Source organism: Dipteris shenzhenensis, chromosome 20, assembly GCF_047967505.1.
Source record: "Dipteris shenzhenensis isolate YYH24624 ecotype China chromosome 20, Dip_SZ_1.0, whole genome shotgun sequence".
Taxonomy (NCBI): domain Eukaryota; kingdom Viridiplantae; phylum Streptophyta; class Polypodiopsida; order Gleicheniales; family Dipteridaceae; genus Dipteris; species Dipteris shenzhenensis.
The window spans coordinates 9,516,590-9,539,619 of record NC_141615.1 but is presented as its reverse complement, the minus strand read 5'-3'; the positions used below and the strand labels follow the sequence as shown (position 1 = coordinate 9,539,619).

The window sequence follows — 23,030 nt, the reverse complement described above, 5'->3', positions numbered from 1 at the left end:
AGAAATGGTGCCCCCAAGTACTCCCATAGGTATACAATCAAGGGCAGAACATTCACTTGTCTTCATTTTATGTGGTCCTTGTTCCTCACTTACTGCACTTAATACCTTGTCTTTAGAGAAGATAATTGCACTTTTTCAATTTGAAGGATCTCTTTTCTTAAGTGGAGGCTCTAATCAGACTTCAATAGTCCTCTAGTTTTTTCATGTTTGTAGTTCAACTAATAGCTTCTTAATATGCATTTGAGTCGGCATCAAGTCACATTGTGGAGAGGAGGAGGTGGATCTAGGAGAGATGAGACAGGTGCGTTAGTAGGAAGAGGAGATGAGGAGCAATGGAGCAAGAGCCACAGAGACCATGCACAATGCAAAGACAGGCAAAGCATGCAAGATGGAGGTCCAATCTATCTCAGTCTTACTTAGAGGGAACCATTAGAGGCTAGGCATCACTTTTGATGTGGCCCACCCCATACAATGATGGGATTTCCTTTATTGTTCAAAAGATTAGTTGGAAGATGACTTGCATTTACTCCAAATATTTTTCCTCACCCGATCTTTAATGGTGCTCTTGAGACAAAAAATATTTTTTAATTTATAAATCACTAGTTTTAACGTACATTACCTATATTTGGAAAAGTATACCTAAAGATGCCAACCTTTTTGAAAATTTATTAATAGGCTTACTAGATGGCCCACTAAATGGATTCATAGAACAATTAAATTTTTAAGGATTTGAGGAAGCACCAAATAGATACTTTGATTAGCTATTAAGTGGGAAGGAAATGAGATCTAGTTATGGCACACTGAGCTACATGTAAAATTCCATGATATAAATATATCCCTATGGTCTTGAAGATTACAAACCATGAAAATCGATCCCTAACTTAAATAGTGATCAAAATATTTACCAATTCGAATTTAAAGGTAACAATATAACTATGTTTCACAATATGCTCACATGAAATCATAGCATGCTAATTTAAAACAACAATATAAACAAATATCCTATGTTTAGCAAGTATCATTCAAGTTGAATGTTGGATGCCAAATGATCGGCCAAGTCCACTTACCATTCCTTCAACACGTGGTAGGTCGAGTAGGGAGGCAAGATGATCAGATAGTTCTCCTAGAATATTGACCCTATTAATTGGGGCATTGTTATAGCCTTGCATGAACAAACTGTAAGATGCACTCAAACCCTCATGAGATTCTAGATATGACCATCACTTTCTCTCAACACTTGTAGTTTGAGAAGGAGTCCTCCCAGATTTTTATAGCTCAGGCAAGAGTCTGGACATATACTTCGATAAGGGTCTCTCTGAGCATAACCAGGTAGGCAGAGGCATCATTTATCACTGATGAAGAGCTCTCCAGGTCCTCAAGGCCCTTCCTCTGCAGACGTGCCATGGAAAGGACTTGTTGACATCGTCTTTCTTTAGGTTCTTCTTAGAGTGCATTTATAAACCCTTTCATTTTTCCTTCCAAGAGATCTTTGACTTCAGCTTACTCCCCCATTCTGAGTCATTGGGTGGATTTGTTTGATCTCGAAAGGAGGATATCAATTCAACATTTGATGGTGGTGCCCAATCACCTTGCTGGGTATCACATACAAGATCTTAGCCAAGGTCTTGAGTCTGTGGCTATAGCCCCATCTTGTTGACACCATTCATGACACTCAGGTAGGTTTTGTTTAGGAACAAGTATCCTAGACAATATCTTCCCCTTTTGGGAAGATATAACCCCAGTTTGTTGACACCATTCATGACACTCAGATAGGTTTTGTTTAGGAACAAGTATCCTAGACAATATCTTCCCTTTTGGGAGGTAGTGGAATGACTTGGGAGGAGTCCTTGCATATCATGGTCCTTCTCTTAGATTTGAACAAGGCTCATGATAGGGTGGAGTGGCCTTTCCTGAAGGGCACCATGTGAAGGATGGGATTCTCAAAAAGATGGATTTGAGGGGTCTCAAACTTGTATATATGGAGTACCAATGAGATGCTTATTGAGGGTCATATTGGACATGCATTTTCCTTTCAATGCTTTATTTGATAGGGCCACCCTCTTGATTCTTTTCTCTTTCTTTTTGTGGTAGAGGCCCTGGACTATTCTTGCAGTTCCACGCAGTGGGCCTAACTAGGATGCGACTTTAGATCAGCTAGGAGGTGGAGGTATTGGACTCGATTTCCAGACAACATGGTTCTTTTTGTGGAGGGCACAATAGTGAGTCTAGAAGGAGATAAGGGATCCCTTGAGATATAATTTACGGGATCTGAAATTAGGATCAACTGTACCAAATCACTCATGTGAACAGAGGTGGTTTAGAAGATCCTGTGATAGGGGGGTCCAAAAATGAGGTATTTAGGTTGCTGAGTGAGCATAGACATCTCAAGAGAGTAGCAGATTGCCCTTGTGGTAAAAAGTGTATGGTGCAACTATTTATATTAGAGCTCGGCTGCACTCTCCCTTATAATGTGGGCCCTCGTTTCCAATAGGTTGTCTTGCCCACAGCTTGGTACATAGCCTCATGTTGGTGTTTTCATAGTGGTTGCATGGGTCAGCTTAAGAACTTTGTGCAACTTCTTGGTCCCAGGATCAAATGGCACAAGGAATACTAGAGCTAGGGTCACTTGGCAGATGCTAATCTTGCCCCAGGTAGACGGAGGACTTGGAATCATAGACTCAAAGCTGGAGAGCAGAGGCTTTTTGGGCATGTTGGCAAGCTCGGAGCCATAGAAGCTCTGGAACTACTAGAATTACTAGAAAGTTCTTTTCTTTGGAGGGGGCTGATTTAATACCAACAAATGTAGCTGCTAAGAGGAGAACCCTGGCGGAGCATATGCTTAATTTCTCACCATCACCTTGACGATAGTAATCTTGGCCTTATTCTAAATTTGGTTGAATTAATGAGATGGGGCATATGCTTATCAGTTTCTCATCAGGAAATACTTGTTCTTTACTATCTACAGGATGCCTTGTGTCCAATTGGCCTAGATCCACAGACGCAATGCTTGTATTTACATGGTGTTAAAGCACAAGCAGTTCCATGAGGAAGAAATGGGCCTCCACATGACTTAACCTCTATGTAGCTTTTACAAAAGATGCCCCTCAAAAGAGCTACTACAAGAGTGAGGTAATGAAGGCCCTTTTTAAAAATGAATTGAGATAATCCATCACAAAGAAGATTGTATCCCTTTCATCCACCCAGACATTGACACTGTGTCTGGCCCCATGAAGACCACTAACTCCATGGTCAACTCCTCCAATTGCTACGTGATTGGCCCATTCCATCTCCACCGACCGCTACACCAATCACACGTTGATGACATAAATTAGCATCCTACTGGGTGGTGTGAACCACCACACCTGGGTGGATTGGTTTGAACCCACCCTAATTGTAAAATAGTTTGCCACTATTGCCCACCATCGTTCGCTGCCATCACTGGAAACCGCATGCGTGAGGGGATAGAGGCATAGGCTAGGAGTCTACCAAAGCTCGGAGTTCACTGGGAAATTGGCCAATGTTCCCCCTCCTAACAACCCACGCCCATTGGCTCCTTGGCATCAGTAGCACTCACGTCCACTGCCCAACTTTGGCATCTCCATTGCCCAACCTTGGCATCAGTAGCACCCACGCCCATTCCCCAAGCCCGGAGTTTTGGCCAGCTTAGAGGGGATCCCTGTGCCATCTAGTAGGGTTGGTGCAGGAAGCGGTGAAACAGTGCCATCATCTTTGCAACTGACACGCTCTCCACTCTCCCCACGGTTGCAGATGGTGCAGCCGGGATTCTAGCTATGCAATGACTGCCGTGGAGACACGTGGGGATGCAATCTCAGTTGCGCTGACCCAATGGCGGCGGGAGCCTCCGCACCGTCGTGATTAGGCTGGACTGGCATATGGCATGCATGAGTAGCACCCAAGCAACACAAACCATTGTTGTTGTTGATGGCTTCCTCCTGTGCCCTCGTGGCTTCCCACCACCACACCAACACCCCCAACGACAACAAGGATTTTGCTGCCTGGCATCTTTGCCGTCCATCAGTCCCGAGCCACCGCTGTGCTTCTGGCCATGTCAACGGTGCTGTTGGAACATCTCCTATGGCTATCGATATCAATATATTGGATTCGCGAAAGCTCGCTACAGAGATTTCTGGACTTGCAGAATTCAGCGTCGCCCTGGATAGCATCTCCACAAATATGGAGCAGGCATTTGATCAGCAGCAGCTGGCGACAGAGGATTCTGTTCTTGTCAGCCAGGCCCCGGATCGACAACACTTCGCCTCATTGTTGCAGGACCCTATCGCCCTTTCAGATGGAAAGCTTATCCATGGCTTTGTCGTCAAGAGTGGGCTCGAGGAAGACGGTTTCTTAGTCAACGTCCTTATCAATATGTATGGTAAACATGGGGCTTTGGTGGACGCTCGCTCACTCTTTGATAGCATGCCCCAGCGTAGTGTGGTGTCCTGGAATTCCATGATCGCAGCATACTCTCAGCAACGGTATTTCAACGACGCCCTTCAGCTTTTCCAACTCATGCAGCAGGAAAATATGGACGCGAATGCATTCACCTTTGTCAGCGTACTCAGCGCCTGTGGCAACCTAGCAAACCTAGCAGAGGGCAAGGTAATCCATAAACGCATCCTTGATTCTGGGTTTGAATCAAATTCATTCGTGCAAACTGCTCTCATCAACATGTACGGGAAATGTGGATCCCTACAAGAGGCTTATGCAGTGTTTGACAAGTATCAAGCACATGATGTAGTCTCTTGGACTGCTATCATCACTGCCTACTCACAGCATGGGCATGGTGAAGAGGCCCTTAGACTTTTTCTACAGATGTACCAGACAGGCGTGAGGCCAAACAAAATCACCTTTGTCAGCGCTTTGAGCGCATGTGACACCCGGGCTTCCCTGGTGGTGGGTAGAGCCATCCATTTGCGCATCCTATATGGCGGTCTCGAGTCAGATGTTGTTGTAGCCACTGCTCTGCTCAATATGTACAGCAAGTGCCATGCATTAGAGGATGCACGTGCTGTGTTTGAAGAAATGTCTCAGCATACTGTAGTCTCATGGACTGCTATGATTGGTGTTTATGCTCAGCATGGGCACGGAAAGGAGGCTCTCAGACTTTTCAGGCAAATGCAGGGGGAAGGCTTGAAACCAAACAAGGTCACATTTTTAAACGTTTTGGATGCATGTGAAAGATTGGTTGCCCTAGCAGAGGGTCTGATGATCCACACAAGTATTGTTGATTATGGCTTTGAATCAGATTTGGCCGTGGGAACTGCCCTTATCAATATGTATGGTAATTGTGGGGCTATAAAAGATGCGCGTTCTACTTTTGACAGAATGCATCATCATAATGTGATCACTTGGAACTCAATGATAGATGCATACGCTCAGCAGGGACATGGGAAAGAGGCCCTTCAACTCTTCCAACTTATGCAGCAGGAAGGTGTAAGACCAGATGGTATCAGTTTTCTCAGTGTGTTGAGTGCATGTACTAGCGTGGTAGCGCTAGATGAGGGAGCAGCTGTTCATGCATGCATTATTGATTGTGGATTTGAGTCAGATGTTCTCGTTGGAACATCCCTCATCAACATGTATGGGAAGTGTGGGGCACTTGAGCAAGCCTGCACGGTTTTTTATAGGCTAGTTGTGCATGATGCAGTTTCCTGGAATGCACTGCTTGATGCATTTCAGCAGCAAGGACGTGATAAGGATGCACTCAGACTCTATCAATTGATGCCGCACAAAGGCCTCAAGCCAAATGAGGTCACGTTCATCAGTGTTTTGAGTGCATGTGCTAATCTGGCAGCTAGAGCAGATGGTGAGGTGATTCATGCATCCATCACTGAAAGCGAATTCAATTCTGCTTTATCTCTTGGCAATGCTCTTATCAACATGTATGGCAAATGTGGAGCCTTTGATAGTGCTTGCATAGTATTCAACAAGATGAAACATCGGGATGTGGTGTCTTGGAATGCTATGATTGCTGTGTACAACCAGCAGGGACGTGGCAAGGAGGCCCTTCTACTATTTCAACAAATGCAGCAAGAATGTGTGGCACCCAATGCTGTCACCTTTGTTAGTGTTCTTTCTGCATGCAGCCGTGCAGGCCTCGTGGATGAGGCCCAAGGCTGGTTTCTTTCTATGAGGGAAGATTATTACATTGTACCAACAGTTGAACATTGGAGGTGCATGATTGACCTTTTTGGGCGTGCTGGGCAGCTGGATGATGCGGAGGACTATATCTGTAAATCACAGCTTGAATCAGATGCTTTAGCGTGGATGACCTTGCTTAGTGCCTGTAAAATACACGGGGATATGGAGCGAGGAATACGTGCTGGGGAACGGGCTATTGACTTGGATCCACAGAACACCACCCCATATGTACTTCTTTCAAACCTTTATGCTGCAGATGGCAGGTGGGATGATGTAGAGAGAGTGAGAAAGTGTATGATGGAGAGGGGTATAAAAAATGAGGCAGGGAACAGCACGATTGTTGTTGATGGTTAGGTTCATCAATTCTTGTCAAGAGATGTATCACGCTCGAAATTAAGGCAGTATAATTCAGAATGGGAAAGTCCAAGGATTAGCTGGTGGAGGCCAGATATGCTGTGGTACCATAGTACATTCCATGGAACCTCTCGGCGTTCCATCAAAGATTGTTGACCAAGGCAATATTGAGGCATCTGAGCCATTTCCATCACATCAAGAATTGGGATGCTCGTCTGGGGCCTATGAATGATATCTGCCATCTGGTGAGTTTAAAACAAAATTCATGCTGCTTTTATTTCTCTTCATATTGAAATGACTCCGAAATTATTTCATTTAAGTTCTTTGACTGGAATGACTATGCCCTGCCTGTGAGTCTTGACGGTAGAAGACCTATTTGACTGGCTTCCTAAGGGTCAGAAAATGGTTGGATGGTTGATATATGCTATACTTTGGCAAAGAAAAACGGTTTTCAACTAGATAGCAATTTCAGAAGAGAAATATCCATTATATTTATGAATTTCAATTCATTTATGAAAATTTGTCTTTTGTTCATAAAATCCAACTTTACAACTTTTCGGAATTCTGTTCATTGTGGGAACAAGTGTATAACACTTCGAATAATTAGAAAATGATGGAGCAGGCTCAGAGGTGAATTTCATGAAGAGATTTGAGAGCAGATCTTGTGGGTGGCGTTGTAATTGTTAGGGTCAATAAAGACGGTGTATATTTGAATGGGAAGACTAATGAATTTTAAATTTGAATATGTATTTACTGAATCCCTCATCCGAATGCAATGTTGAGAGTTTGGTCAGTAGAAAGGAGGCAAGAATACACTGGAACACAGATGTAGGGTGTTTTGAGACTGAGTGGTCCGTTTTAGTAATCAAAACGCACACGACTGTACTGTATCTGTACACGTTTTAAATGTTCAAGAGTCCCACATTTTAAAGGAAGACATTCCAGTGAGTAGGGATTGTGAAGTCTAAATTTTTAATATTTTTGGTTTCCTTCTGTTTGGAAAATATGAGTGTTGGTGACTTATCATGCAAGCTAAATGTGTGATCTGCAGTAGTCTGCTCAAACCACTTGGTTTCGATGACCTGGGGAGTAAGAGAGTAAAATGGGATCTGTTCATCCTCTTGCAACTCCTCAAATAGATGACGGTCGAGTATGTCTTACTCTTCCATTCGATTTCCATATCTCAGTGGGGTTGCTAAGAAATATGATTTTTCTTGTTGTAACAAAGTGGCAGTGTCAATTGGCTAAGGCTTTTTCAGTCCTTTGCAGGTTGAGAGTTGGATTCAAGAGCATCACTTTCTATTCATATGTTCCAATGGGCAAGTGGAATGTGATACAAATGAAGGTGAGGTTATTGTTGACGATGGGTGAAATGTCGGACCGGGCCTTTCTCCAAAAGTTCTTGATTGCTCAAAGATTTTATCTTGTTATGTTTGACTAACTTGATATGGAGGCTATAAGGTGGAGAAAATTTGGGGATAAGTCAATCTTTATGACCTTCGTGCCTTTGTGATGGAAGCTGGCTAGGCCTCTCTTGTGGGAAACTAAGTGGATTTGTAGAAATCTCTTTTGGAGCTTCCTTTTTAGCAACAATTCTAACAATTGCTGAAGATTGTGAATGGCTTACCATAGGATAGTATTTCTTGAAACTCTAGCTAGAATGCTTACATCTTGATCATTATGTTGAATGCTCAAGATGTTCTGTGCGTAATGAAATCAAGGATTGAGTTGCTTATGCCAAGGCATTCCAAGTATAACATCAGCACCTTGAATCGAGGCAATCATAAAATAGGTGATCATGAGACCCTTGAATGTGAAGCCTTAGTTTGTCGATGAGAGGATACACCTTTTCTTCATGACACTTGGAAAGCACTGAGTGCATCTTGTGCTTCATCTTTGTCTTCTGTAGCTATACCCAAGCTTTGTGCTAACTCATGTCATATAAAGTTATGTGTTGCACCATCTTCAAGCAAGGAAACAACTGAATGATCTCTTACCTGACCCGAAGTTTTGAGCCTGATAGGTCTTCATCTTTTTCTCCTTGTTGTGGGCTGCCAGCGCCTTCTTCAAATCCTCCTTGTAGCTGTTTGCTTTGGCAGCCTGCTTGTGAAGACACTCGTAGAAGATGTGGCCACTCTCTAAGCATTTGAAGCATCGCCCTTTGGAGTAATACCTTTGCTTTTGTTGATGAGATAGGATATTTTAGGACTTATCTAGATGGACATGCTTTCAAGGTGGTCCATTGGATGTTCTTGATTCTTCTTGGAAACTTCTCTTCTTTGGGTTGCACTTACTGGAGAAAAGTAACTTCTCCTCAATCTTTAGTGCCACATCAATAGTGCCTTCCAAAGTCACGGGGCTATGATGTCGACTTCATTTTGATTAGTGCATCTCAACCCTGCATAGAACTCCCATTTCAAGTAAAGTTTCCCTAAAACAAGTACCATACCCACAAACTTTCTCGTCTTGTCGTTGCCAAAGGATATCCCATTGCACCATCATTTCTCTTTTGAATTCCTTTGGCAAGAAATGATCTTGCAATTGCTTCTTAAACCTTCTCCAAGTGTGAGCTTGCTGTCCGAGGCTAGCCATGGCAGCCCACCGTAGAGAAGCTGAAACCAGCCTCAACAACGTAAAGGGTGGTAGGATCCACTTAATTACAGCATACACAGTAAATAGACAAGTAAATATGCACCACAAAACAAATCACAGGGGAGCTAGAGCGCCTTTTTACTCAGAAACAAGGACACCGATTGGCCCCAAACATTGGTGCCCCTTGCGGTACTTATTTAACATTCATTTGAAGCCAAGCGGTGATGAGACTGGCAGAGCTACACTGAAATGCCTTTATAGCTAGATGAACAGTCACGTTTGCAAACACACCGAGAGGAAACACAATCCCAAGATGAACTCAAAACACCATGAACTGGGAAAATACTGGAAAATACCATATACTGATAGTCACCGATAGCTGTAGAAAATACAAGAATGAAATGTATAGAGATCACCTCCTCCTAGAAATCAAGAACTCGTAAATAGAACCCCCTATAGGATTAGATAGAACCTTGCTTGCCAATGATGAACTGGATGCCCTGGAGCTTGGATGAAACCTTTTGGAGCTTTGCTATTATGCCCACTGCTTAGAAACACGTGAGACAATCAGGAGACCTATCTTGCAATCAAATCCACCATCTCCCACAGGGGTATCATCCCTTTAGAAGACTTGAGTGTAAGTATTTGGCCCACATTATACATACATGAGAAACCAAATGGCCAGCCCCTGATACCTCTTCACTTATACAGTTGGTCTCTCTTCTTCATGGCGCAACCCACGGTCCATATCTCCTGCTCTTTTTCTTCACGTCCTACACTATGGGGATTTCCCAGAACCTGTTATACGTGCATATGGGCAAAAGAACTTTGTTGCAAGTCACCAACCAACGAGCCAAGTCTCTTACAACTCAGCAATAGCTCGGCTTCCAAACAAGTCATCAAATTTCACAATTCATTCTGGTACTGCCTCTGTATAATATGCCACCATAGTTCCATAAGGCCTCACTGAATACCTCACGACTTATACAGCCAACCCCACTTGCTTTCTCACATCCACAACAAGAATTGTCTACTGCCCACAGAGCAATTATGCATATACTTCACTAGAGATGGTGGCCAATCCGCATGGGCCTATCAAGCTCTTAGGACTACTCTTTGAACACCAGGCTCTGTTGCTGAGACCAATCCAGCACATACAGAGCCAAGCATATTTCACACAACTACCTAGCAAAAAATCACCCGAACATATCTTCATCGAGAGACCATTAGCAGTTCACCTCAAACAACTCTCAGAAGAACTGAGTATGAGGCTGACCACCTCTATCCACTTGAGCAACAAGTGAGTTGCCTCCACGAAAATCAACACAGATATGCGCTCTACTTGTTGCTTTGAACCGGTACACAATCTGGGCTTCTATAATCGACCAAAACTATCACTACATGCATCCACCATGATCTCAAACGTGAAGGAGTTCCTTCCCTCTTTCATAGTTACCTTCCATGACTTTCTATCCTTATTACGGCCAAACTCAGCACCCGGCTTCCTTGATCACCAGCAGCGTCTACTGGGACAACCATAACACCTTGAATCCTTAGAACTTCTCTGTCATCAATCACGATCAATAACAGTGCTGTCACCTTCCATTAATTCAGAATCATGCAATCTCATGCACAAGCTCGTCCAAAGAGCTTCCATCTACCGTTTGTTTGAGTATATGTAGTTGCACCTCAAAGTATTTACCCTTTGCTTAGCCAGAACCGTGTGCAAATTCCCGATCGCAGAAATAAATAAGGTCAAGGAGAACACAATCAAGCTGCTAGCAGAGCTTATCACAAATTTAGTTCTCCGTAGATGATGATGCAACTAAGCGATCGTCTCCTACTGTGCAACCAAAAAGCTTTCATGACCAACTGCAGCGCCAAATGAGCTGTTGTGAACAACCACGGGCCCTTTTAAAATTCATGAATTCCTACGTCTTCCTTCAAAGAGAAATCGCCGGTGAACTGACATCTGCCTTTAGATTACGTGCGAGCACTTGGATGGGGCTTCCACTATCAACTACAATAGTATTAGCCTCTTGCGAACGCCCACAAACTCCCGTAAATGACGAAAAACCTTTGGAAGAAGGCAAAAAGACTGCAACTGACGCTGAGCCACCCTTACTGAATAATGGCGCAACACGAAGATTCAAGCCAAATTCCTTTACAATGAGCATAAGCTCATAAAACCATTCACACACTTTTACGATGCCCTTGACAACAACTGAGAATGAGCCCAAAGCTTATGAAATCCATGATCAGCTGCCCTCTTCACCTTGAGATGAGCCAGAGGATTCCCTTGAACCAAGGCCATCCACCCTCCTTATAGAGATCCAACTAGTAGTTCCACTAATCCACATCCTTCCTTTTTCATGCAAATCCTTGGCCATTGATTGGCTCTTTCCATCAACCATTGAGAGCTTAACCTTTTATCTCACTTTCCACCCTTCTTTATGGTCCTCTATTTTTTGTTGTGGCCATGCAAAGTAGTCCTTACCTGTAGTATTTTTGGAAAGCACTGATCCTTCTTTAGTGCCTTAGTGACCACTCCCTCAATCATCCATTCCATGTGTTAGTGCAAGATCCAAAGCCCTCATCCAAGCTCCATGGGTCATCCAATCATCAGTTTGGTCTCAAAGTTCCTGTCATCATCTCCTGCAACCAGGATTCTCATACAAGCTTGTAGTTATTTTCAAAATATATGTTTAATACAAAAAAAACATTTTTTTAAAAAAAAAGGAGGGCCAATGTAATGATATTCTCTAGCTACTATCTTCTATTCTATCCATGCTAGCTACATGTGCGCCTATTAGTGCTACTGCCTCCTGCACGTGAGTGCTATTATTCATGTTTTACATAGTATTTCTTATCTGATACAAACAGATATCAGTCGCACAAAAAAAGCCCATCAGCGGCTGATTACAAAGGTTTCTGGGAAGCTGTACCACAGGCAAACCAACGCCCACAGACTCCTCGTCCAGCCCACCCTGTAATTCCCTGCTCAACTTCAAACGGTGAATGGCATACAATCACTAGACAATCCTGTATTCTCAGTAGCCACCCAAAGTATGCAACAAAGACCCCAATAGCATCCACTGTCTGAGCCACACCTGCAATCGCACAACCAAGTGCCCAACCAGCCAAACACGGCTGAACAATTGCAAGACAAAGCCCTCAACAGCTGAACTCTGGTGCAATCAAACAACCAAAACACTTGCCAGCGGGTTACCTCAATCTATAGCCTCCCGGGCCACTGCCCAACAGCATAAATCAACCCTTCTTCACGAGGAAAGAAACCCAAACGCAATAACTAGCCAACAACCAATCAGGGAATGGCAAAAGTAGGCAAAGACAAGCCTTTTTCTACCCGGAATCCACAGCAGAAAGGTCACCCTGGCTGGAAAACCCTAGATCCTGCGGAGATAAGTTGATTCTGCTCTGGCACAGTCCCAAAAGTAGCTTAGAAGCAAACACCCAAGCCTGGAAAGTTACCAAAACCAGCCACAACACCCAGAAAGCTCCAGAAATCAGGTCGAAATCTCCTGCAGAGCCTGAAAGCCTGAAAAAGCAAGTCGCAGTTCACCCGGAGCAGCTTGGTCAAGTCCAGAATTCCTGGAACAGCCCTAGAACCAATCGCAGGCACCTAGAACATCTTGGAAGAGCCCAAAATCAAATCGTAAATTGGAACAGACACCCTAGCAGAAATCGCCACCTGCAACAGGCTCCTGGATCAATTGCGATTTGCTCTGGTAGGCCCTGGATCACCTGGAACTGGCCCTTGAGTAAAAACAAATTTCCCTCGCAGGCTCTCAATCAGCTGAAATTGGCCCCTGGGTAAAAAACGAATTTCCTTGGCAGGCTCTGGATCACCCGGAACTAGCCCTTGGCTAAAAACGAATTTCTCTGGCAGGCTCTGGAACCTCCTGGTAAAAAGCGATTTGACTCTAGCAGCACATGGCACCTCCAAACTGATGATTTGGCTCCTCTGGAACTGATTTTGGCCAACTCCACCTAAAAGAAGGGCCCCCCCCCCCCCCCTTTTAAAGCCCTATGCTCCCAAAAGCAGTGTTTTTTGATTGCACCACTCTTTTTGGCCCCTAAAAGCAATTTTTTAATTGCACCACTCTTTTGCCCCCCTGTTGCACACTTTGGCCCTAGGAATTAATTGCCTAGTAACTAAGCGCACATTCACTATTTCCAAGGGCCCACTAGGAATTTTAATTCCCCAAGTCCCGCCCCATGGTCGGACCCTCGTGCCCCAGAGGCTCAAGGCAGTCACGCGCAAATTACGGGAGTCGCAAATCAAAAGACCCATAATTTCATGTCCTCGTGACAGAAGCACCGTCTTGAAAATGTAAAGCTTCAAATCAGATCTTCCCTTTTCTTCATACTTACCTCCATTAAAGAAGTAGTCAAGGTCTCGTACCCATGCCAACAGAACTTCGGGTTGATCTTCGCTTTTGTATTTGTTGAACTTGAAGTTTGAACAGCTTGTCTCCAAGCTTGATCTTTGTCTTCTCCTTCTCTGATGCCTCAAAGGGGACGGGGTGCGATGTCGTTTCTTACTCTTGAAGGAGAGGCAAAGGGTGACTTACCCTTCCTTATTGTATCTTGAATGTCTGCACGGCATCTTCCTTCAGTTGGAGGCCTTGGTTCATGGGAATCAACACGGTTACCTTCATGAATTAGGCTACACTAGTCAGAAGGTTGCTCTATTGAGACTAGGAGGCAGATGGGAACCATGACTAGCCATGATGTTTGGTTGACTCAATGAGAGCGTTGATCTCAATAAGGGAGCATAGAGATTTAAGGATCACTATCCTAGGCTCTGATACCAATGAAACCTGTCAGTGCTCTCTTAAAGGAGAAGGGAAAAGATTGCTTTGTATATAAGATTGCGGAATATTGCTTTACTTCATAGATTTGAAGGACAGAACTGAAATGTGCATTATTCCTTGAGAAAAATATGAACACATGATTAAGGGGCCAAGATCTGCCTCGAAGATTTGGGTGTAGCTGGGAGAGACTAGCATTGCATAGGGAGTGTTTTGTAACAGCTTGCAGGAGGAACTGCTGTTGGGAAAAGCTACTGTAGGAGAAGTTTCTGAGAGAAAAAGGCTGCAGCAGGAGGAGCTAATGTAGAAGAAGATAGTGCTGCAAGAAGAGAAGTTGTTGTTGTGGAGGTGCTGCTGTAGGGGCAGTGCCCGCTGCAGAACTGTGTGGAGAAAGAGCTGCTCAGAGGAGGTGCTGCTGCGGGACTGCGTGGGGAAAGGGCTGAAACGCTGCTGCAGGATTGCGTGGGGAAATGACTGCTCCAAGGAGGGTTTGCTGCAGAGCTGCTTAGGGAAAGGGCCGCTCCAAAGAGGGACTGCTGCAGAGCTGCATGGAGAATGGGCTGTTACAGAGCTGTGTGGAGGACTGTTGCAAGAGGCTGGAGGAGAGTATGCACCAGCAAAGGGATGAGAAAATGTCTCCAAATGAAGGGGGGAGAGTGTTTCTTTTATAGTTTTAGGGAGGGGCCAGCTTCCAACGTTGGATTTGTGCCCATTTTGGCAAGGTGGGCTGGCCCCCTTGGAATTTGGTGAGCTGCATGGGAGCTGGAGTTTGTGCAGTGACAAGTGATGCCATGGGGAATGGGCTGCAGAGAAGGTTTGCTGCCGAGCTGCGTTGAGAATTGGCTGTTGCAGAGCTACGTGGAGGACTGTTGCAGGATGCTGGAGGAGAGTATGCACCAACCAGAAAGGGGATCAGAAAATGTCTACAAATGAAGGGGGGAGAGTGTTCCATTTATAGATTTGGGGAGGGCCAGCTTCCAACGTTGGAATTGGACCCATTTTGGCAAGGTTGGCTGGCCTCCTTGGAATTTGGTGGGCTGCATGGGGGCTGGAGTCCATGCATGACACGTGGTGCCATAGTTCATGCGTATATACGTGGTACCATAGTTTTGATGCCCCCAGTCTGTCATGTGCCTTATGCCGTATCAACATGCTGCACCGGCATGCCACGTTTCACATGTTGAAATGTGGACTAAGGTTATTTTAACCACTCTTTATTTAAAAAATTCAGGTTTGGGTGATGAATAGTACTACGATTTCACTTTTGTTTCCACCCTTCGGTTTTTGGCAGTTAGCTCTGTTCAAAAGGCTAGTCTGGTTACCTTCTCACATAACCTATTAGGCCTATTTGTTTGTCGTCTTGTATCTCTTTGACTCTTTCATGTTCACAGGCCTACAGCCAACGCTACTGTAAATATGCTCTTTAATAGTTGCTGGATCAATATGCATTCTATGCATTTGATTGCTCCCATGTTTGTGTAATTGGGTGGAGTGTGGTCTTTTTGTTTCTCATAAAGAGATACATCTCAACTTGTGGGACACAAATGCCCATAATTCCTTCAATTGGTGTCCACCCTCAAATGTTAGATTTTAGCCAACTAGTAGCTAACTGAACAGTAGGAAAATATATGCATTTTCTTGGAAAACATCGTAATTTACTTAAGATTTCAAATAATAAAGATAGGTAATGATGAAATTACCAAGCAAGTGGATATATATTTTGTGAAGAGAAGCTCCTAGGGCACTTATGATTTAATACCAGAGTGACAAAAATCTCAGCTTGCTAAATTGCTAAGACCTTATAGGTCTTAAAGCTGGATTCATGTTTCAAAAGGCATTTTAGTGCTTGCTCCATGCCCCCAAAAAAGAAGCTCAATTTCGCTGAATTGGTGAAGGATACGAGTAGGATGAATGGACTAAGCGTTTGGGTTTAATGACACTTCTAACCTTGGTGGTGCTCCACCTGTGAGGTCTTTGTACTTTTTTGTGTGCTAGATTTTATATTTGCTTGTTTTTCCTAGGTAAATTATAGGTTGAATAGTCATAGCAACTAAATCTTTTTTGAAAATCATACGTCGCCAAGTTGAGCTTGAATGGATTTGTACTCAACTAGAACTTGAGGAGTATGTACATGACAAATGATTTTCGATGGTTGACATGTTGGCATGCTCCTAGAATGCCTCGACTTTGAGGGAGAAGATATGCAAATCTTCAAGTCTTACAAAGGGAGAAGATATGCAAATCTTCAAATCTAAATTTGTATGATTGGACTTATTCTGGTCTTACAAAGGTATAAATCTTCAAGTGGGCATTTGATGTACACATGAATTTCTAGTTTTGATGCTCCTAATCATGGGGAGGCATCAAAAGCGGCAGTTCTTGTGTATCTCAATGGAGAACCCAGGGAACCATTTGACAATTTCTCACACCCCAAAAAGAATGTCTCGCTTCATGGTTTTTTTGGAGAGCAAGCCTCAAGGCATGAGAAAGTTCCATGGCCACCACAATGGATACTTGAGATTTGCACTTTGCCTTGTTTACATTTACTTGAGATATTGACACTTGGGGAATGGCCATTTTTCGAGCTCAATCTTTCGAGCGTCTGAGCGAAGGGAAAAAAAAGCTTTCAACTATGTAAACAATTTGGCAAAAATGGAACATAGCTTTCCTTAGAATTATGGAAAGCACTATAGGAATGCCTATTTTTTAACATAACTTTTTACATAATCATTTGGGGATGGTAACATAATGGCATGGTTGTTGAAAAACCCACTGTGAATATTCTCTTATAATTCTTATTACAACTTTACTTAATAAGAGGTAGCGTTGAAGACCCTCTCAACCTATCTTCACGAAAGGGTTTCTCTAAAGAAACTTCATTGAAGCAAGCCATCCAAGATAGTTTTGCCAATGAAACCCTTTGATGTAGTTTCATTGGTGAAATTACCTTGGACAACACTTTTAGAAGTAACATCATCTTCACATCCCATTCAACCACTCAAGTTGATGAGAAAATGCCATTTGAGCACTTTATTTTTATGAGACTAGATATATAAGCCAAAGCTAATCTTTATAAATAATCCATAAATATCTTGATATTACGCTATAAATTCACTAGTTTTATATGTATAGAATATTACATTGAGAGATTGTGAGGGATGTTTCTTAAAGAAATTCTATTTCAACACTCGTATTAGATAATTATAGGGGTGCAAAGGATTTTTGAGTAGGAAGCTCGTCATGTTGATAGAAATGTGCTTAATAAGTAGTCTTATATGTATACATTGAGAGTGATTGTAAGGGATTCTTCTTAAAGAAAATTTTATTTCGACACTCGTTAGATAATTATAGGGGTACAAGGGAGGTCTATGAGTAAGAAAATTTATTTATGTGAAAATGAATGAGTGACTATTCTATATATTTTTATGATAAAGGGATCTAGTTCTAGTGAAAATAAAAGTGCAAAAACCATGTTTCCTAAAGAAATACTATTTTTATGATCTCTTGAAAAACACACCTGGTTTTACAAACTAGCACACAGAGGTTTTCAAAAGCACATGAAAGGACAAATGAGCTATGAGACAGTGCTAGACTCACAACTAAGGGATTTGTAGGAGATGTTGAAGCTAGCATTTCGTATTGTGGTCAATTGTAGCTTGCAGCTTTGTGGTAACATATATTATAGGAGGTGGAATCATGTTAGTTATCAATATGTTGAATGTGGACTTAAGGGTCATAAATAGTCTTGTTCAAAAAACAAGGTAAAGTACTAACAACCTAATCTTGTGCTCTATGCAATGAGTAGGAAGACAAGCATAAAAAGTTTTTTTAAAACAAGGATCAAGAAGCTTAGGCTTACCTTGCAAAATGATGACAACTTGGAGGTTGGAGGTGACTTTGTTTGGCAAACAAATGAAGGTCTCAACATCTACAAAAGTAGTAAAGAGTGGACTAATACATTCTAAAGGCTATTGTTGCTTGTAAATCTGAAAGAGAAAAAGATAAGCATAAAAGACCAAGTAGGCATTGAAGTTGCCATCAATCCCTTCGATAATAGGTGCAAGGTAAATCTCAAATATGAGAGGAACTACTTCTTGAAGGGTTACTTAGAGGGACTAGAAGTAGGTGAGGGTGATTTAAAACATCATTCTTCTTTTTTAAGTGGAGAGAATAAAGCTGACTAAGCAGTTAGTTACTCATTGGCTTGTCAATGAAGCATTTCCACAAGAGATAGCAAAGAATAGTGAAAAAACTTGCTTTAAAAATGCAAAGTAAGAAGGTAATTAATGTGAATTAATGTTAAGTCATTCATGCTTACCCAAACAAAAAATAGTACAACCCTAAAGGTTCCGAAATCACCAATCTTAGTAACTTGGTGAATTGTCTTTTTAACGACCAAGAAAAGGATCTTAAAGTACCATAGCCCAACCTTGCCATTGAAAAAACGTTTTGTCAACCAAAATGTGCTAAATTTTAAGCATCAAATTAGTAAATAACATTTTCTTCTATAATTACTCTTTCTTTAAAAAGGATTGGAAAAAGAGCAAAATTACTAAATAACTTATCTTAACCACTAAGTAATTTTCATAGGAAATGACTTATTTTTATGGATTTAAACATTATCTTTTTATCAAAGCCAAAAGAGGTTTTTGTACACCATGAAAATATTAGCATGATGAAAATTTGTCTTAAAAACAAAGTCTCCACCCCTTATTTATACAATTGCAAACCAATTGGGTTATATTCCTTAAAATCCAAAAGGAAAGTTTTGAATTAGAAGACTACTAAAACTAAGTGGAAACTCGACCCATCATATGACTCGTGGGAAAATTATATGATTACCAACCACATTAATAAGATTGAGAATCATATATGAAGAATGTGCGCTATAAAAGAGCATGGGGGGGGCACGTAAAGAGTAGCATTAGAAAATGAAAAACAAATATTTGAAAAGTGTTTCCATCAAAATGAGAGCATCCCAAAATTTCTCTCTTTTGATTCCAAATTCTAATATGTCAAAGATAAAAACTTTTTCACTAGTTGAAAGTAAAGTCTCTATGTGTGGGAATAGTGTGCATGTGGATGTGCTCATGTGTTGGTGCTTGGGTGCATGAATGGGTGGGTGTGGGGGTGTGGGAAAGTGTGCATGGGGATGTGCTTATGTGTTGAAAGTAATGTCTCTGTGTGTGGGAATAGTGTACATGTGGATGTGCTCATGTGTTGGTGCTTGGGTGAATGAATGGGTGGGTGTGGGTGTGGGTGTTGGTGTGTAAGCACATCTGTGCACTTATGTACATGCACATTTGTGTGCATGCGTGTGCACATGTACACATGTGCACATGCACATGTACACATGTGCACATGCACATGTACAAGCATCCGCACACGTATCTGTGGTCCGTGTTTGCATGTGTGCATGGGTGTCCACATACATTCATTTGTACATGTACACATGTGCACATGCAGAGTTCATGTGTGTGCACACACATAGGCTAAGTCTAATACACATGTTGAGTTTTGTAGGAGAATGTTTAATTGCACCTCAATATGCATTCAAGAGCCATTATGTACTCTACCCAATGATGAATCCCATTAGTTTGCAACTTTGCTAACAGACACCTCTCTCCTTAGGTTTCTGAAGCATGCTAAGACAAGGAGCAGTAAGAGTAACTTTGAAAGGCAAGAAAGTCTTGTCAAGGTTTGGGGATTAGTTTGTTGCAATCTTGGGGGTGATAAGACATTCTAGGAATCGCCTTCGCAAAAAATAATAATCCACCAACGAACACACAAATTTGTCAATCAACATAGGAATATCTTGTGCTTCCAACCTCTTGATGGCTTATCTTCAAACAAAAACAAGATGGATCATAGATTACACTCAAGCAATTGGCTTTTACAAAGCACTTGGTAAATGATCAAAGTCAAGCACGAATATACGCAACTAGAAGGGCCACATCTATAGAGTGGCCAATCTATGATCGAGATAGATCAAGAAGAATGAATAAGAGCCGATGTTTATAGTATGAACCTAGGATATTAGAGTAACAAGACTAGCAAGGACAATCATAGAACCAAAAGAAAAATCCAACACACCCAAGAACAAGGTAAGAGAAGGCCTAAGCTGATCCTAAAACGTGGTGTAATGATCAAATAACTCCTATTTTGACTCTATGTCTAATAGGGTCATAAGAGAAACAAGCTTGTTAGGGACCAGGAAGCCTTGGGTAGATGGACTTAGAGGTACTCCCATAGATATGGAGTAGCCTAAGAGGCTTTAAGAGTAGTGAAGGAAGAGGCCAGAAGCAACATAGAGGGCAATGACCCCCAGAAGAAAGAACCACACCTTGGCTACAAGGGCCAAAAACCAAAAAGGGTGAAGGAACAAAAAAAGGAGCACAAGAAAGTCTAAGAGAATTGTCGAATAGACTATGGTGTCGTTAATTAGAAGGACCTAATATTAAAGGGCACAATCCAAGAATCTACCCAAGCCAAGGTATTGGGAAAGCCATCAAGTTGTCATCACCATCAAAAATCAAATTCAAGTTTTAGGAGGTCCAAAGAGTAAAAGACAATCATCTACATAACTTCTACTAAGTTTGTGTAGTTAATATTTGCAAAACAAAAGAAGGTTGCTAATTGCAATATTAATAAATAGGCACTCCATGCATGAGAGAGGATTTGATCCAGTTACAAAGATTGTTTCCTATGCCCTCAATGCCAACTTTTGCTCTCTTCTCACGTGTTTTATGCTCTCTCACTTCCAATACATTAGTTGCACTTCTCACATTCTTTGCATCCTTTCCATGGGGATATCTTGCTCACCATTCACATACCTTTGCACCAATATTGAGTGCATAAAGTCTATTGGTGTAACCATTTTTCAAACTTTCATTTACCCACTTACTCCTTATCAATGGAGAGGAATACCTATTCCACATTGACACTCCTTTTGGCTTGAAGAGGATGAGGCATGTGGAGCTTTGTTATGTTTTGATGTTGACAATAGCATCAAAGATATCTCGGATTTTTGGGATGAGACAATGACATGGATCAAGTTCTTATCACAACACTAGCAAGTTTGAAGAATGAAAACCCCTCGCTCTACGACTTGCTACCAAATGTAGCAGGGATCAAATAATCTTTGACCTCTTGCACAATGCAAGATTTAGTGGAGAGGCCTATTTACATTGGAGCATGGACTGAAGAAGCATTGACCTCTCACACAACACAGGATATGGAGGGGACTAATTACATTGGAGATGATAAAGGTGCCAAAGAGGGCACTGATGTGGTGGTAAACAACTAAACATTTTTTATTTCACCCTATACCCTTGCACTTATGAAAGTGGTCCAATATCTACCCCACTCCCTCAATCCTACACCAACTTTGTCTACACGTACTCAACCCTAAACTCCCTTCCTAAACCTAGCAACCATTTCTCACCTAAAACCCTCTTATCCTAAACCTAGTTTATTATCCCTAGAACTCAGCCTCTATTTAAACCTTGAACCTCCTATTAAATGCTTTACTCCATTTCATTCCTACACCTCTCAACCCTAACCCTTCCCCTAACCTTGAACCACCTCTCAACCCTATAAAACCCTTGGCTTCACTTTTGGTTGAAGTATATCTTTTTACCCAAAAGGCCAATTCTTGGATATTTCTTTCCTACCCTCTCCAAGGATACCAACCTAGGGTACATAATAACAATGCAAGGTTTGTAGAAAGAGTATACACTAAGAAAAGGATGAACAAAAACAATCGTCATTCCAATTTTTATATTGGTAAATCGGTGCTCAATTACACATAAGGGAATTCAATGTTGAAAGACGTGTAGCAACATTGATCATTTAATTACACACAAGGGAATGTTAAAAGTTGTGTGGTGCAATGTTGATCATTTAATTTACATCATGAGCTTGATTACAATAGTAATGGAAGAAAAGGCATTACCCTCTATTAGTGGGAGGCCTTGTCTAAAAGAGCTAAGGTGCTACATGATCAAATTGCTATAATGATGAACATCTCAATGGAGGAAAATGAAGTAAATATATCCAATAATACTTGTGATTATTGAAAAAGCATACATCGAAGGAGGTTGAGGTTGAGGATTGATTTCCACAAGGAATTGTAACTCGATTTATGGAGATGAAAATCATCCCAAATGGCAAGATCATTGTGTTCTAGGTGACAATTAAGACGAAGGAACCTTGAAACGCCAAAAAACAGCCCAAGGAATGTTCTCAAAAGATGACTAAGGACTAGGAAAGAGAATTAATGATCTAGGAATCATTAGGGGAGATTTGGGGTCTCAAAAGGGCCTCATAAGGAATGGATTAAGTTAATTAGAAATGAACCCACTATGGTAACCCATGGGCTAAGGGACCCGTAGCGTTGGCTCAACTAACATGGGTACCTTTATTTTGAAATTGGGCAACCTTGGCCTTTGGATGGAGGTGATGGTGGATAGATCAAAGGTCTAGGATGCCTTTAGTGGATGGTGGATGCACTTTAGTGGGCTCCAAAAGGTGAAATTTGACTTTGGAGGCGCCTCATTAAGAGGGGAAAGGTGGGTTTGAATATGGGTCCTTGATTCAAGTCTAAGATTAATGGATGAGATGGAGGCACCTAATGGAGGGTGGAGATTGAAGCGCATTTTGGAGAGCTAGGATTGAAACGCATTTTGGATGGCTTGGATTGCCCACTTGCAAATCAAGGGCCCAGATTCAAGCACCTTTTCCTCTCCTCTCATCCCTTGATCTACTTCCAAATCTAGGGCCCAAGTTGAAGCGCCATTTGCACTCATCTCCTCCCTTGGATCTACTAGCAAATCTATGGCCCATATTGAAGCGCATTTTCCTCTCATCTTGTCCATTAGATCTTTGTGTTGATCAAGGGTGGAGATTTGATCCTTCTATCCTTTGATGGTGTCCCTTAGATCTACCCCTTGATCTAATGGCTGGGAGTGCTTTACCTCAAATTTGAATGTATCCCTTGGATTGAAGATTAGATCAAGGGCTGGGAGTGAAGATCATGGGTCCAAAATATGGGTTAGAGCTCTCCACACAAATAAATTCTTTTTTCAA

General features: G+C 42.1%; 1 protein-coding gene across 1 annotated transcript; it reads left to right on the top strand.

The window, feature by feature from the left end:
• The first annotated feature begins 3,942 nt into the window (after positions 1-3,942).
• LOC147889239 (pentatricopeptide repeat-containing protein At5g27110-like) lies at positions 3,943-8,244 on the top strand. Its single transcript, XM_087392009.1, has 3 exons — positions 3,943-6,761; positions 7,568-7,666; positions 7,786-8,244. Exon 1 carries the CDS (start codon positions 3,943-3,945, stop codon positions 6,514-6,516), a length of 2,574 nt encoding a protein of 857 aa, XP_087248135.1. The 3' UTR covers positions 6,517-6,761; positions 7,568-7,666; positions 7,786-8,244.
• The last annotated feature ends 14,786 nt before the right edge of the window (positions 8,245-23,030 follow it).